Here is a 16,596-nt window from a genome sequence, read left to right as displayed (position 1 = left end):
AAAAAAAAAAAAAAAAAAAAAGGAAAACACTCCACGCATGACTTTGCTTACTCCAAGGAAGGCATTTCTGGCTTCTGCATTAGTTTGTGAGGTCCTGAGCGCAGGGCCTGGGACTGGCTCTGTCTCTGTTCCTCTCTGTAGAGCCTGACACATTATAGGCTCTCGTTAGCGTTGCTGGCATGTTTCACTCCCTGGCTTGCAGATGATTTCTTCCCTGTGATATAGATGTATTTGATTCCTGGTGGTGAAAGCAGGATGGAGCCATGGCTCTTTTTTTTTTTAAATCAAAATACATATTTATCTGTTAGGTCACATCTTGGTAAGACCTCCAAAACTGTTAGGTCTCGGTGGGACCTCCAAAAATGTTAGGGCACACTCCCAGCAGGGCCTCCAGAATGTTAGGTCAGTCCTGGCAGGGGTGTGGTGTGTATGGTGTGCTATCCGATGTCACATGAAAGATGCAAAGAATTGCACGGAAGTTAGATTAGAAAATATAGTTTATTTAGAAAGTAAATTGGAGAGAGAGAGAGAGAAAGAGGGGATCACCTTCCCAAGGGAGGGGAGGGGCCAAAGCTTAAGATAACATGGCCTGGCCATAACTCAAAGAACACATGGCCACACCATAGCTTAGCAAGGCAGTGGCCACAGTGGCCTGGCAATGGCCTAGCAATGGCAACTGGTTGCTTGTGATTGAGTCCTTTAACCCTTCTATTTGATGGGGGAAGGTCATTAAGGTGATTGGTTGGTGTCTGCTCCACATCATCAGGAAGGGACAGGTAAGGCAGGTACTGACATCAGGTGATGGACAGCAGGCAAATGGGTGGATTCATCGCACAGTTGCTGCCATGGAAGGGTCTGTGTCACATAGGTCACAAAGGGCTGATTAGGTTAACTTGGGTTTTTATGGGTAGAGGCAAATACTTGAAATAGAAAAGCTAATTAGTACAAAATAACCTGGGGAGGGGGGTTGTAAAACAATTATCAATAGCTACCTCACAGAAACCGGTTCTGTCCTTGGCTGGTGATTAGAGGGCAAGTTAAGTGAACTGCTAGAAAAACATCATATTTAGGCAATGTTAAAATGGTTGCTCATTGGGTATATTAAATCCACGTTATGCCCTTTCATGATCTGTACCTTATAAATGGTAGAGAAATGAAAGCCCTTGGCCTTTCCCCTGGTAACTAATGAAGCTGCCCAGAATTCCACTTCTCGCTGTTCTTTCTTCTGTCAATGCCTAGAGCTGAAGGAGACGTAGCAACAGTCCCGCCAGGTGTGTGACTCCACTGAGGTCCGTACGCGCCCCCAGCGCTGGCAAGAGCCAAACGCATCCTCGCGCTCCTCCATGTGTTTTCTCTTTCTCCTCCCCTCTCCCAGGTTTCCCACTCTCTAGCCTCACTGGCGCTTGAGAGGGACATTGCCTGGGACCTGATGTTGCAACAGTCACCAGTCCCTCAGCAGCATATTGCAGAGGGAGATGGGGTGCAGGGGACAAGGCCCCCATGAAGACCCTGCCTACAGTTCCTGGAGAAGAGCTAGCAGGCTTTTCTACTATTGCTGTGCAGATATTCTGCTGTGGTCGAGGGTGACTTGGTACTAATAAAAAAAGAGTTCAGTCTGTGCCATTGATACTGGTAGGATTTATTTGCTACAGGTCTCATTCTGTTGCCCAGACAGGAGTGCAGTGGCACGATCCTGGGTTGCTATAGCCTTGACCTCCTAGACTCAAGTGATTGATTCTCCTATCTCAGCCTCCTGAGTAGCTGGGACTACAGGTACCTGTCACCACATCTGGCTAGTTTTTTTGGCTTTTAAAAAATTTTCTGTAGAGATGAGGTCTCACTATGTTGCACAGGCTAGTCTCAGACTCCTGGGCTCAAGCTGTCCTCCCGCCTCATCCTCCCGCCTTGGCCTCCCAAAGTACTGGGATTACAGTGCTGAGCCACCACACTCAGCCTTGTTTGCATTTTCATTGATGTGTCTAATCTCTTAGTGCTGGTTCCCTCTAGTTTCCCAGGACTTTCATCCCTCCTAACAGTTACGCTGTCTCTTTGTTTTCAGTCATAGGGATGCTTGGTTGCAGTGGCCTAGAGGTCTTTAATTGTGTCTTTTCATGGCACAGTGAGTCAGAACAGTCCTGAACGTCATGGGAAGTGTCAGTTGAATGCATGAGTTCATTTTACTGAGAGCCCCCTGTGTTCCAGATAGAACAGTTAGCCTGCTGTTTAAGTACCTGACTTCATTTAATTTCTTACCACAGCTCTGTTAAGTAGGCTTCTTTTTTCCCGAAGCGAAATTTCCAAAGACCAAGTGACAGCCCAAGGCTGCAGAGCTGGCAGGTATGGACACTATTTGCTTTCTGGGGAGAAGCTGTCCAGTGGCTGGCAGGTGACAAGGGTGATTCTGAAAGCATCTTCTAGTTGGCCCTGATTGGAAGGCACAAGGTATTTCCTTCTGTGAAGGGTAGTCTGGCCTGGTAGATAGGGTGAATTTGTATGACATTAGGACAGGCACAATGAACACAATCAGCTTTCCTCAGTAAAATCTGAGATTTTGACTTCAGAGAACCAGAAATTATCATTCTTCTTTCTTCCAAGAAAGGGTAGCAGACCCTTATAAATAACACCGACTCTGAAACTTCACAGTCAAAAGATCATCATAAGTGGTTGGCTTCAAGTTTTGTTCAGAAGTATCTTTTCTTCTTACTCACCTCCTCCCTGCCAAAATGCACACTAGTCCACAAAGACCCACAGGAATGAGAAAACACAAAATCTCTTCATTTGGTTCACAACCTTATACCATGAGCTCCTGTAGAGCCTGTGTATCGGTTTGTTTGTGAATATGAAGTGGGAAAAAAATCAGCACATCAGGGACTTCAGTTTTGAAAAAATAAGTGCCCACCACTTTCTGTGCTGACTTCTTTTTCCTGCTCCATAGTTTGTTTCCTTAAATTATCTGTGCTGTAGGCATTCTCATTTTGTTTCTGTCTGTTTTCCCACGAGGCCCTGAAGCAGGGGTAAATGAAAGAGGGAGACTTTAGTTACCTGACCTTGATTTTTAGTACTGACGCTGTGCTCACCCTTGCACGGAGCTATGAAAATATGCTTTTCTTTTTATGCATTTGCATTAGCAGGTAAGACGGCAGAAGCCTCTATAAAGCAAGGTCTGGTTAAAATTGGGAGGTTATAATAAACTGAAACTTTGTTCTCCGTCTGATTTTGTGAATAATGAGTTATAATGAGTATATCATGAAGAAAGACATGTAGGTATTTGGAACACTGACAAAGGTGTAATCCATTCATATGTTTCAGGGAACAGAAGGGCTGTGTCACCTCGTTTGGCTCAGCTGTGGAGGTTTGCAGCATTTATGAAATAGAGACCAATCTGACTGCATTGTATCACTTGTCTTCAATATAGTGGGTTAGTCTCCAACTCTCCTGCCCATCCCAAACTCCTCTGCTACTTGGAAGATTAATAAGTTGATTTAAAAACACACATGAGAGGAGGAAGAAAAGAGGGGGAGAGTTAGAATGACTCTGGATTCTCAGTAGCAGATGGAAGGGAAATCATCTTTAGCAGGCAAAGGGAAACAGATTTTGTTTTGGAATTTCCATTGTATGAGGAGGGCAGCACATGGTCTGCATGCCTTCTTGACTCCCTCTCCTCAGTGATAAGGCAGAGGTATGTGGTTGTGGTGGGGTGTTACAGATCCTCCTTTTGCCTTATGGCAGCTGGTATGACCCCAATATACTCCTGCTTTGGGGAGCTCTTATTTTTATTCTTTAGGAGCAGCATCTCCCTTCCTGGGGTGAGGGATACAGTTCCCGACCCTTAGAACTGGAAAGGAATTTGGAATAAGCTCATTGAATTATCTTCTCTAAAAAAGGAAAACTTCTATTTAAAGCCTCTTTATAGGTCTTGGCTACCTGGCGAGTGTTACCTTATCCTCTGAAATGCATCAGACAGCTTCAGATTTCTCTGACTTTTAAGTAGGTTATGTAGCTGGGAGTGCCTTGAAATGACTAATAATGGTGATAACAAATTTAGTTTTAGTCACTCTTCATGGGAACTCAGAAACATTTACAAGTATGATCTATTTCTATTACATCTCTGATAGCTAATTTCTAGTCTTGACTCCAGGTATGTACTCTGACCAGAGACGTTTGTTTGTTGATTTATTTGCCTTTAAACCAGAGTTCTGCAGTTGTGTAAGTTTATAATTTTTTACATGAAAATCCTACCTTGGTGAATATTTGAACCTACTAATTACCTCTGCATGCAGGTAGATGAAGGTACTAGGGAAAAGCTGTATTCTTTGGGAGGTAGTTATTCCTAGTAGTGACTACAATGGAAGCCTTTCACTTATATCTGTGGCTTAGCCACTAGATCAGGGTGAGGGTGGCAATTGCTATAACAGCCAGGTAGGGCTATGTCAAACACAATAAAATGTGGACAGTGCTTGTGTTTGGGTGGTATAGCTGTGTAATTTGGTTTGTTTTGCTGACTTTTCTTTCTAAATTTTCTTTTTTTTTTTTTTAGTTTTATGAGCTAGAAAAGGTAGATATATTAAAGGAAAGACACGCTGTGAAGAGCACAAGGGGCAGGACAACAGCATGAGTGTCTGCTGCCTCTAAATTGTCTTTTGACATTATTTTAAAATGTTAAAAAAGCGCTGGGCACCATGGCTCAAGCCTGTAATCCCAGCACTTTAGGAGGCTGAGGTGAGGGGATTGCCTGAGCCCACGGGTTTGAGAACAGCCTGGGCAACTTGGCGAGACCTCATCTCTACAATAAATCAAAAAATTAGCCAAGTGTGGTAGTGCACGCCTATAGTTACGGGGGAAAAAGTATTGTCATCACAGATGTGAAGGACATACATGAAGAAAATTATAGAAAACCAGATGACCTCCGATTTCTCTGCTTTTTTTTTTTTTTTTGAGTAGGAGTCTCACTCTGTCCCCCAGGCTACAGTGCAGTGGCATGCTGACTACTGCAGCCTCAACCTGACAAACTCAGGTGATTTTTCCGTCTCAGCCTTCCAAGTAGCTGGAACCACAGGCATGTGCCACCATGCCCAGCTAATTTTTGATTTATTGTAGAGATGAGGTCTTGCCAAGTTGCCCAGGCTGGTCTCGAACCCCTGGTCTCGGGTAATCCTCTTGCCTCAGCTTCCCTAAGTGCCGGAATTATAGGCATGAGCCACCGTGCCCGGCATTTCTCTTACTTTTTAGAATAGGTTAGGTAGCTTGAATAAGTAGAGAAACATTCTCTAATCTGGGGCGGAGACAACCCAAGTGGAACTGTCAGTGCTACATACATTAATTAAGGACAACCCCAGTCTGAATATTAAAATAGGGTTTTTTTGAGACTTGACAACATGATTATAACATTCACTTGGAAGAATAAGTAGGCAAAAACTCTAAAATTTGTTTTAAAAATTGATGGAAGGTAACCTTATCTAGATAGCGAGGTCTATCAAAATTATTATAATTATTAAATCAGTGTGGTATTAGCACAGGACTGGAACAGATCAGTGATGCAAGACCACAGGACAGACTCTAGTGTGTGTTAAGACTTCGTGTATATTAATGGAAGTGTCATAAATTGGCGGGGGAAGATGAGGCAATCAGAATTTATTTTGGTGAGCTATGTAGAGAATCAAATCGCTGTTCCCCCCAGATGAATCAGAGTTATGTCAAAAGTGAAATCATTAAAAACATATGTATAAGATACAATAAGAGAACATTTGGAAGTGGTCCTGAGTATATATGAGAAAGTGGTATATGGTGAAGCTAGAACTCTAGCTAACAGGGGAAAGATGGATTATTTAGTCAATCCTGACTAAAGCAGGATCCCTACATTATCCTATGTGGTCTTTACACCAAAACAAATTCCAGATGGAGCAAAGATTGGATGTAAAAAAACGAAGCTGTGTAAGTACTAGAAAGAAACAGTCTCGGGCTAGGCAAAGCCTTTTTTAGCATGACACAAGAAACAGAAACATAAAAGGAAGGACTTTTAAATTTTGTCTACATTAATGAACATTTCGACTAAAATAACAACAAAAACCCACTTAATATATATTTAAAAGTAAAGTAATATATACCATAAATAGTCAATATGTTCAGAACAGGGCATGGTAACACTGTTGTGTGTTGCAGACATTTCCACCAAATTAAGAACTCTCAAACCAACAAGGAAAAGAAACAAAATGAGCAAAAGTTATGCAGACATTTAACAAAAAAATCCAACAGCTAATAAATATAAACAGATGTGAATAAATTGTTTTGGTTAGATTAGCAAACAGTAGTAATTAATGTGAGTAATGATTTGGGGAAATAGGCACGCTATTCACTGCCTCTGGGGGTGTGAATTAATGACTATCACTGTTATAAATGTACACATACCCTCTGGTTCAGCTTTTCCACATCTAGGAGTTTTTCTTACAGAAACAGTCATGTAGTTGCGCAAAGAAGTAAGTACCAGGATGTTCATCACAGCACTGCTTTTTTCTTTTTTGAGTTGGAGTCTCATTCTGTCACCCAGGATAGAGGGCAGTGGCACACTCATGGCTACCACAGCCTCGACCTGCTAGGCTCAGGTGATCCTTCCACCTCAGCCTTTCAAGTAGTTGGAAATACAGGCATGTGCCACCATGCCCAACTAATTTTTTTGATTTATTGTAGAGATGAGGTCTCGCCATGTTGCATAGGCTGGTCTCAAACTTGTGGGCTCAGGCAATCCTCTTACCTCAGCCTCCCAAAGTGCTGGGATTATAGGTGTGAGCCATCGAGCCTGGCCCAGCGTTGTTTAAAATAGTGAAAAATTGGCACCAATATGTGTCCGCTAATACAAACGTATATCTGTGGGGAAGTGGTTAAGTAGCTTATGAGAAATATGTACAGTGAAATATTCTGTAGCCAATAAAAATAATATAAAAGTATATTTATTGGCATAAGATGTCTGTAACATATAAGTGAAAAATGGGTTTTTATAAAACAAACTTTCCCCATATTTAAACGTGTTTATTCATATATGTATACCTTTTTTTTTTTTTGTCAGAGTCTCTCTCTCTGGAGATTACAGGCATGAGCCACTGTGCCCAACCCACATATTTATATCTTTACCTGTATATATGCATAATCAGATAAATATGTATTATGAGGACCTAAGGGTCAACTACAACGCTAGAGAGAACAGGCAGGGTCCCCTAAATCATCCTTAGTTTCAATAATTCAACAAAAGGACTCACAGTTCAATGAAAGCTGCTATATTCATGGTTACTATGTATTACAAGGAAGAGACTCAAATTAAAACTCAGCCAAGATCATAGTTTTCACTCACTCTATCCATACTGCCTTTGTGGCTGACCTTTAGTCTCCAGCCCCTCCCAAAGGTCTGGCTGAGACCTTTAGTCATCAGTTCCTCTGAAAGTTGGAACTGATAACTTGGGTTCCCCACTGTAAATCACATTGTTAGACTGTCCTGTGGCCAAAGCCTCCAGGCAAAAAAAAGATACTTCCATCACATAGGACCTTCCAGGGGCCTAGAATTCACCTCCCAGTAGCCAAGGGTAAAGGCCTGACTTCTTTGCATGAGGTTAGTTCTTTACTACACAATATTATCACCAAAATCTAGCAATAGTTAATTCTGGGTGGTGGAACTGCAGGGGGCTTTGCCCTTGTTCTTTGTACTGTTTCTTATTGTTTGAATTTTCTTTTACTGTAGAGTTATGTATTTACGAGGGAGAACCAGAAAAAAAACCAGGATTACTTTTTGGAGGGTGGGCCCCTTATAGTCTAGGCCTTCCCCTGCTAGGTAAGTGTTCTAGGAACCTGTCGGCATCAGTGTACCAGCTAGCTAGTGTTGTGAGAGGCTGTGTTCAGCTTCAGTGAATTTTTTTTGGAGATTCTTTCAGCATGTTTGCTCATTTCATAATGGGTGATTTATGAGCCCACCTGCCCACACCACACTGAGTGTTCAGCAGTTTTTGACCAAAAAAAGCCCCCCAAAATGGCATGACCCCCGTGCCTCACCCTCCCTATTCACTTGATCTCACCCCGAGCAACTTTTGTTTCTCCAGATGAAAAAAAATCCTCAAAGCGAAGCATTTTGCTGATGTGAAATTGAAAGAGGTAAACCAAAAAAGGCAGAAGCACTAAAAGGTATCACAATTGACAAGATCAAAAACCGTTTTGAGCAATGGAAAAAGCATCTTGATAGGTGTTTTGCATCATATGGAGAGTACTTTGAAGGTGACTGAAGTTTGAACATGGAAGAATAAATACACAATTTTTAATAAATTCCAGGTTTTTGGGGTCCTCCCTCGTATGTGTGTTTCAATAAAATTCAAAAAGCTAAAAAAGAAACAAAAGCAAAAACTAAATCTCCAAATGGGGCAGGTGGGCAGGCAGGGAAGCAATTAAAGAAATGATAAAGATCATGGACATGGCTATGTAGATATATGACCTGCATTCAAAGATTTACTGTAAAAACAAGAGATGGTCAGAAACCTAGGGAGGCCTGTGCAGAAACATCAAAAAGGGTTAGTGTCCCAAATATTGAAATATTACAACTGTCAAATAGCAGGAGGAAAATAACTCACATTTCAGTGGATGGTGAAGAACTGAGTAAGACTTGTAGTCTAGTTACCAGTAATGTCCCAAAGCCAGTTTCCTGGTTTTGATATTGTGCTACAGCTGTGTAAAAGCACTGTTGGGGAAAGCTGGGTGAAGAGTACATGGGACACTTTGTTCCATTTTTATGACTTCCTGTGAGTCTGTAGTTATTTCAAGATAAAAACTTCTTTTAAAAAGAAGGGCCTGGGCATGGTGGCCCAGCACTTTGGGAGGCCGAGGTGGGTGGATTACTTGAGTCTAGGAGTTTGAGACCAGCCTAGGCAACATACTGAGACCTTGTTTCCACAACCTTGTTTCCACAACCATTAAAATTAGTTGGTGTGATGGTGCTGCCTATTGTCGTAGCTGAGGAGGAAGGATCATCTGAGCCCAGGAGGTCAAGGCTGCTGTGAGCTGTGATCGTGTCACTGCACTCCAGCCTGGGCAACTGAGTGAGACCCCAACTCAGAAAAAAAGAAAAAAAAAGACTAAGGTCACAGACGGTAAGCTTAGAAAATAAGAGAGGCGTTGCTAGTGCACAGATTTTGAAAATTATTAAATTTCATTAACAAATGATGCAAATCAAAGTGAGACACCACCTTTTTCCTTTTGTAAGTTTGGTCTCATTCCCAATTCAGAGGAGTCGAGAACACCCTGGGTTCTGATTGGAGCTTACTCTCCTGGCAGGTTCACCTAGGAATATGGCTTTAAATCATGCCCTACCCAGGGATCCCTGCTGCCTCCTGAAAGTCCAGTTATGGCTGGAATCTGACAGGAAACTCCAGACTTCAAAACTTAAAGATATGCTCAAGAATCACCTAAAATGCAGGAACTTGAAAGATCAGCACTCACACTGTTGGTCCCAAATCTTCACACCTGCTGTGATCCTCCCAGCTGTCCTGTAGGGTGGGTATTGTCCCCATTATGCAGACAGCAGGTTCGGGCAGCATATGTGACTTGTCCAGAAATGGAGCCAATCTCCTTTCTTCGTTTGCTCAGAAGTGGCATAAACATGGTGATGTCGGTCTCCAAGTGGAGGGCAAAGCCACAGGCCACAGAGGCACAGGCAGGATGAAGGGGAAGTCACCAGTGCTGCTAGGCAGATTTTGCCTGGTCTCTACTCCCCCAGGTTGCCCTGTTTCTTGGTGGTCATGGAAATGATTGCTCCCTGTCTCTTCACAAAAAAGGCACACGCCCTCACAGACATGCCCGTGCACACGTGGGCAGTTACACATCTGTCACCACCAGCACACCCACGCTCTCCAGTGTGCTCACTTGCTCACTCAGTCTCACTCACCTGTCAGTAGGACGGATCTGGAACAGATGACCGGAGCTGGTGTTTCTGCCTTTCTGCCGTCACCCTCAGGGCTTGCTTCTCCAACAGGACATCCTTTGAATGTAAGATAAAATAAAGACATTAAGTGACCCATGAGGAGGATTAATTTTAGGTACAGGAAAGATACCCTGGCCTGGGCACAGGAGCAGGGCTTGACACCCCCCACCCCAACTCCTCCTACTCCAGGCCTCCCTGGCAGGCAGGTGGCCCAGGAGTGGAGGGGCCGGCACATACACTCCCCACTCCTGCCATGCCACTGGCCGTGGCTGCTCCCTACGTCCCAGCTCCTCAATGAACCTTTGTCCGCTTGCGGCCTGTTAGCTTTGGCTCCTGCAGTCTGTGGGACCAGGCCCAGATACAGCAAAAGCCAATAGAGGCTGCCCTTTTGAAGAAACTGAATTGGAGTCCTGGAGGCAAGACGAGACTGTACATTATTTCTCCGCTCAGTCATTAAAACCACTTAATAACCATTATCCTATTTGGATCTGGTACACAGAATTGACTCATTCACAAGTTTCTCTGTTTTGTGATTAATTGCTTTCCCCAATTAATTAGAAACTCTGGAAGGTCTTGGACTTTGCCTGGTCTTTTTTCCTTATTTGTTTTGAAAAATAATATAGCAGTTCCCCTCTTATCTGATAGGGATCTGTTCAAAGACCCCCCCCCAGTGCATGCCTGAAACCATGGATAGTACCAAACCTTATGCATACTATGGTTTTTCATATATATTTCTTTTATTTTGAGTTGGAGTCTCACTCTGTTGCCCAGACTGGAGTGCAGTGGATGCTCACAGCCACCGCAGCCTCAACCCGCTGGGCTCCGGCGATCCTTCCGCCTCAGCCTTCCAAGTAGCTGGAACTACAGGTGCACGCTACTACATCCGGCTAATTTTTTGGTTTATTGTAGAGATGAGGTCTCACCAAGTTGCCCAGGGGGGTCTCGAACCCGCGGTCTCAGGCAATCCACTCACCTCGGCCTCCCAAAGTGCAGGATTACAGGCTGAGCCACCAACCCCGGCCACAGTTTCATAGATAGAAGATTCATTCTTATCATAGGTCATAGCAACTCGAGCATATATATTTTTTCCCTTATTAAGTTGAGAACGCTCACCTTTTCACTTAAAGGAAACACTTCACAACTTCTCTTGGCATATCTGAGTTGTCAGCATCACTACTCTTCCGCTTTGAGGTCATTATTAAGTAAAATAAGGGCTAGTTGGACATAAGCACTGTGATACTGAGACAGTTGATCTGCTCACCAAGAGGGCTACCAAGTGACTACCCAGTGGGTGACGCAGACAATATGGATCCCCAGACAAAGGGATGTCACGTCCCAGGCATGACGGAGGAGTTCAGTGTGAGATTTCATCCTGCTACTCAGAATGGTGCACAATTTAGGATTTATGGATTATTTATTTCTGGAATTTTCCATTTAATATTTTCATATAGACTGGGTACAGTGACTCACGCCTATAATCCCAGTACTTTGGGAGGCAGAGGTGAGAGGATTGCCTGAGCCCAGGGGTTTGAGACCAGCCTGGGCAACTTGGCGAGACCTCGTCTCTACAATAAATAAATTAGCTGAGTATGGTGGTGCGCGCCTGTGGTTCCAGCTACTTGGAAGACTGAGGAGGAAGGATCACCTAAACCCAGCAGGTTAAGGCTGCGGTAGCCGTGACCATGCCTCTGCACTTCAGCCTGGATGACAGAGTGAGATGCCTACTAAAAAAAAAAATACACAATGACTATAGTGTGTTTGTTTTTTTTTTCACTTAACAGTGCATCTTGGAAGTCTTGCCTATATGTCACCACATATGAATGTGCTATTTTTTTAGTTGTTCCATAGTGTTCCACAGTGTGGATATGCTAGTTTTTTAACTGGTCCCCTGTGATGAGTATCTTGGTTGTTTCCTGTCTGTGGGGGAGTAAGGAGGCAGGCGAGGGATGTTTTGCTAACAGGTGTCCCTCCAGGAAGCATCAGATGAAGAATGTTGCCCCCGAACAAACAAATATGGTTGAATGGACAAACGAATGGACTCCTCCAGTACTGTTCTGAGACCTGTAACGACAGGCCCCAGAGCCCTCTGCCTGCTTTCTTTCGGAAAGAATGGCCTGAGGAGGAGTGAAGAGCTAATCCTACCTGGGACCAAGAGAACCCGGAATTTCTGACCCCATCCTGCCCTGCCTCACTTCTCTGCCCGTCTCTGTTCTTCATTTCAGCCTGATCTGTGTGAGGCTTGCAATTTAATTTCCTTCCATTCCAAAGCAGTCTCTTGCCAAACCTCCGAAGAATTCATAGTTTGCTAGTCTCATCCAAGAAAAGTTTTGAGAGAAACCTTTGTTGTACTGAGAGTTTCCTGTTTCATGTCAAGACCCTGCCTTCTAGGAAGGGTGGCCATGGCAGGATGTTGTAAAGATTGTTCTTCTTGGAAAAATGTAGCATTCATTTCATAACTGTTTAAAAGTACCTCCCACGTGCCAGGCACTGTGCTGGCGACCCTGAGAGGAATCAGTCCTAACCAAGACCTTCCAGGTGAGTGACGGGAGAGGGATAGTGCCTGAGTGAGTGCAGTCAGGGGTCGTTCTGACAGAGAACCCAAGAGGCTCAATGAGGAGATGGCAGGGGCAGATTCGGGAGACTGAGGCTGTGGGAGGGCTTTCATGTGTTGGGACAAAACCACTGGACTCACAGAATAGTCATGATGTATTTCTAGTTATGCTTTAAAAAAGGAATTCCAGTGTCTGGAAGATGTTAAACCGGGCAGGGTTAGGGAGCAAAAGTCCAACCATAGATGCTTTCTGGGATGCTGCCCAGGGCCCCTGCAAGGGATAGCTGTCCCCACTGCTGCAGGTTCCCTTGTGGGTCTTTTTACAGCAGCTTCGCTTGTGTGTTTTATGGGAGCCTAGACTTCGGACACCCTCATCAAAAGACACCTTGTGACTGTTAGCTTAGAAGTCTCCTCTTTTCCTTTTTGAAGATCCACAGTGCATGTTGGCAACCTGCAGGCCATGAGGAGCCCGTCAAGAAAGACATTTACAGAAAGCTGTTTCCTGACCGTTTGTCTAGGGCGTCCCTTCCTCCTGGTAGCACCTTGATGTCTGGTACTACCCATGTTGCTTCCTCACATCTTGACTTGAAATCGCTATGGGGCAGCTTGGGCCATGGTCCCTTCTATGTCTGTGGGCTGGTTCTGGTTTTGATTTGGACTCTCTTCTTTGTATTTGTTGAGCGCCACCTGTTGGCCATGGAAATGTCACAGAAGCCTGGGGTGATGGTGTGATGCCCATTGGGAGTTCTGAAATCTACATATTCATATAGAAGTTTGGCTGTATTTGGGCCCGGCTCAGTGGCTCAGCCTGTAAACCAGCACTTTGGGAGGCCGGGGTGAGTGGATTGCCTGAGTCTGCAGGTTCGAGACCCACCCAAGCAACCTGGCGAGACCTTGTCTCTACAATAAATCAAAAAAATTAGCTGGGCATGGTAGCTCACGCTTGTAGTTCCAGCTACTTGGCAGGCTGAGGCGGAAGGATCACTGGAGCCCAACAGGTCGAGGCTGCAGTGGCTGGGAGCGAGCCACTGTACTCCAGTCTGGGTGACGGCATGAGACTCCAATTCAAAAAAAAATAAAAGTTTGGCTGTATTTGACATAAACACCAAAGAAGAGAGAAGAAGCATTTCAGCACGTAGGAAGGAAGAAGAGGGGAGTCCTGAAACTAAGCCCTGTCCAGAGTTGGTTTTAGCCCATAGGTGTGACTTCTCGATGTCTTCCTGCTCCCTGCATCCGGCATCATTGCAGCTGTTGGCAGGAGCCGGCTTCTCTGAGCTGGTGCTCTTGCGCTTACACCGGCCCACCCTTCCTTAAGCAGCACTGCAGAGGAAAGAAGGGGTTTCTACTTGGGTCCAGTAGCTAATTCTGAACAGAACATTGCAGGACACCATGGTCATTCTCTTCCCAGGAGCCCCATCCCCGGCAATCCCTTCCCAGCCCTGATCTCTGCAACCTCAGGATTCGGGTCCTGCTGAACACACAGCCCACGGTCCCAGGCTTCCCTATGAGGAGGGTGTATCGACTAAAGTAAAGTGGGCTTGTTATGTTTTGTTTTCTTCGTTTAGGCAAAAAGGTGGAGAGAGTTTTGTTTCCTAGAACCACCTGCTTAGCCAGACAGCACGTGGCTGGATCTTGCAGAGAAGGGGAAGGAGGGTTGGCTTTGCCCAGAGCAGGGAGCCTCTGCCCTCTGGGACTGCCCTTCCCCCCCCAGCCACCATCCTTCTTGAAAGCCACCCCCACCTCCAGGCTCTGGCCACAAGGGGATCTTTACTGCCTTGACCAGGCCAAGTTTGCTGCTCATTGGGGCCACCAGAGGTCAGGCAGAAGGAGCAGTGTGCACCTTGCCTCCTCTCCAACTTAGCCAGCTTTCCTTATCTGCTAGGCCTTAGCTTAAATGCCACTTCCTCCAGAAAGCCTCTCCTGACTATTTGGCTGGCTTAGTTATGCCATCTGTTACCCACAGTCCTCTTTTCTTCATGACATTTGGCACGTAGGTGTGATGTGGGCCTCAGCAGTGGGCATGCTCCGTGAGGGGGATCCCATCCTCATCTGTCCCTTTGCTCAGTTCTTCACGACACAGAGTAGGTGCTTAATTCTTGTTGAATGAGAAAGTGGAAGCACACAGAAACAGGTTCTGCAGCTACACAGGATTCCAAGGAGCAACAGTGGCTACCTTCACCCAGGGCTCTGTTCCCTGGGATTGAGAGTGGACACATGGTGTCACCTTTTCCACCTGTGGTGCAGGAGGGGCCAAGAGGCAATGTGGCAAACCTGAAAGAAAGGACTTTTCAAGCGAGGGAGTGTTGTTAAAAACCGCACCTTTCAGTAATAGCTTAAATCTACATCATTGAGATGGTTGTTAATATCTTAAAATGTTTGCTTTCAGGTTTACCAGTTGCATATGTGTCTAAGCATGTATGTATGTGTGTATGTATATGTCTACATGTATCTATCGTACATACACATACGCTCTCATTTCACCCTTATGTAAATACTCTGGAGGAGGGGGTGTCATTCTGATTTTACCTAGGACATTGCTGTGCCAGCCTAAGGTACACTGATACGGGGTGACACAGGAGAGGGTTTTCAGCTGTGGAATATAGGCAAGACTGATGGGGCAGCATGGAGGTGGGCAAGGTGTGCCTTTGAATTGGAGAGAGAGGGTAGGAAGAAGGGATGCAACTGTCCTGAGACCCTGACCTTTTGGGCAGAGGCTGCTACTGTCTGTGAGTCCCTCGTATGCTAAGAGGATGTGCTCTTGCGACATTTTGTCTAGGGAGGTCACAGCCTTCTGACCCATATTCTCCAAAGCCTGGGCTCCCTGCTGGGTTGAGTGGTGATGGGCATGAGGTTTTTGCCAGGTGTACAGCCAGGGACTTTGCTTCACAGCGAAATTTTCAGGGTCGCTTAATGGTCATTACTTGAGTCCTTCCTTTGAAGACTGCTCATCACATGGCCTTTCTGAGTGGGATTGGAGATGGGGCAGGGCTGTGACCTATGGTCAGGTAAAGCCCTCAAAACCCCCTTTGATACAGACCAAAAAATAGTGCCTTGCCTATCTCAAGCCATCTGAAAAAGAGAATTCCTGTGCCAGCTGCCCAGAGACTACTCCTGGCAGTACTTGGAAAGCTGAGCTGCCCAAGAAGACTGGCAGCTCTCCTCGCCTGCTGGTGGTTTGGTTTGCAAGTGCTGTTAACTTATTCAATGAAGAATTCATCAGTAAGCCCCTACTATGTGCCAAGGTGCCTAAAGGGCCCTCCCTAGAGAAGTCTGTACAGGGGAAGGTACATGTGAGCAGACATTGCTACTTAGTGTGTTCTTGAGTGCTGTCCCAGAGGTGGAATAGGGCTGAGGGGCAGTACCCTGAAAGCATTGTCTTGAAGGTTGAGTGGGTGGCTAGATGGAGGACATCAAAAGTGAGGACCATGTCAGACGCTCTAGGAGGCAAAAGGGGCCCCAGAGGCACCAAGGCCAGTGGGATGCTTGTGTGCCTGGATTGCGAGTACCTTGTGGTTGATAGCAAAGGAGGTGGGCCAAGACCAGGTGAAGGGGCCTGGCTTTCATTTGGCAGTCAATAGATTTTTTTTTTAATTATATAGAATTTTTTTTTTTTTTTGAGTTGGAGTCTCACTCTCGCCCAGACTGGAGTGCAGTGGCTACTCCCGGCCACCTCAGCCTCGACCTGCTGCGCTCCGGCGATCCTTCCGCCACAGCCTTCCGAGTAGCTGGAATTACAGGCGAGCGCTACCACACCCGGCTGATTTTTTGATTTATTGTAGAGATGAGGTCTCGCCTGCCCAGGCGGGTCTCGAACCCGCGGGCTCAGGCAATCCACTCACCTCAGCCTCCCAAAGACGCGGGATTACAGGCTGAGCCACCGAGCCCGGCGGGTGGCACTTTTAAGCTTCACTTCATTTCAGAGGAAATGAAGTCTCCCTGCTTTGTCTTGCCTTTCAGTGGGAAGTTGGTGTCTCCGAAGTGGAAGAATTTCAAGGGCCTGAAGCTCCAGTGGAGAGACAAGATCCGGCTCAACAATGCCATCTGGCGGGCGTGGTACATGCAGTGTAAGTGCTACTGGAGCATGGTGGTGGCGAAT

At 45.5% G+C, this 16,596-nt stretch overlaps 1 protein-coding gene across 1 annotated transcript in view; it reads left to right on the top strand.

Annotated features, from left to right (window-relative positions):
* The window catches only part of MLXIP (MLX interacting protein), a 55,016-nt gene that overhangs the window by 25,156 nt on the left and 13,264 nt on the right, over positions 1–16,596 (top strand). Inside the window, exon 2 of the mRNA XM_008059740.2 lies at positions 16,458–16,564. Coding sequence (XP_008057931.1) covers positions 16,458–16,564 — 107 coding nt within the window. The remainder of the gene's footprint in view (positions 1–16,457; positions 16,565–16,596) is intronic.

The sequence above is a fragment of the Carlito syrichta genome, unplaced genomic scaffold (genome assembly GCF_000164805.1).
Source record: "Carlito syrichta isolate Samal-C Ts95f unplaced genomic scaffold, Tarsius_syrichta-2.0.1 Scaffold304341, whole genome shotgun sequence".
NCBI classification, from domain to species: domain Eukaryota; kingdom Metazoa; phylum Chordata; class Mammalia; order Primates; family Tarsiidae; genus Carlito; species Carlito syrichta.
The sequence above is the reverse complement of the archived record's forward strand: the minus strand, read 5'-3'. Positions and strand labels throughout refer to the sequence as shown.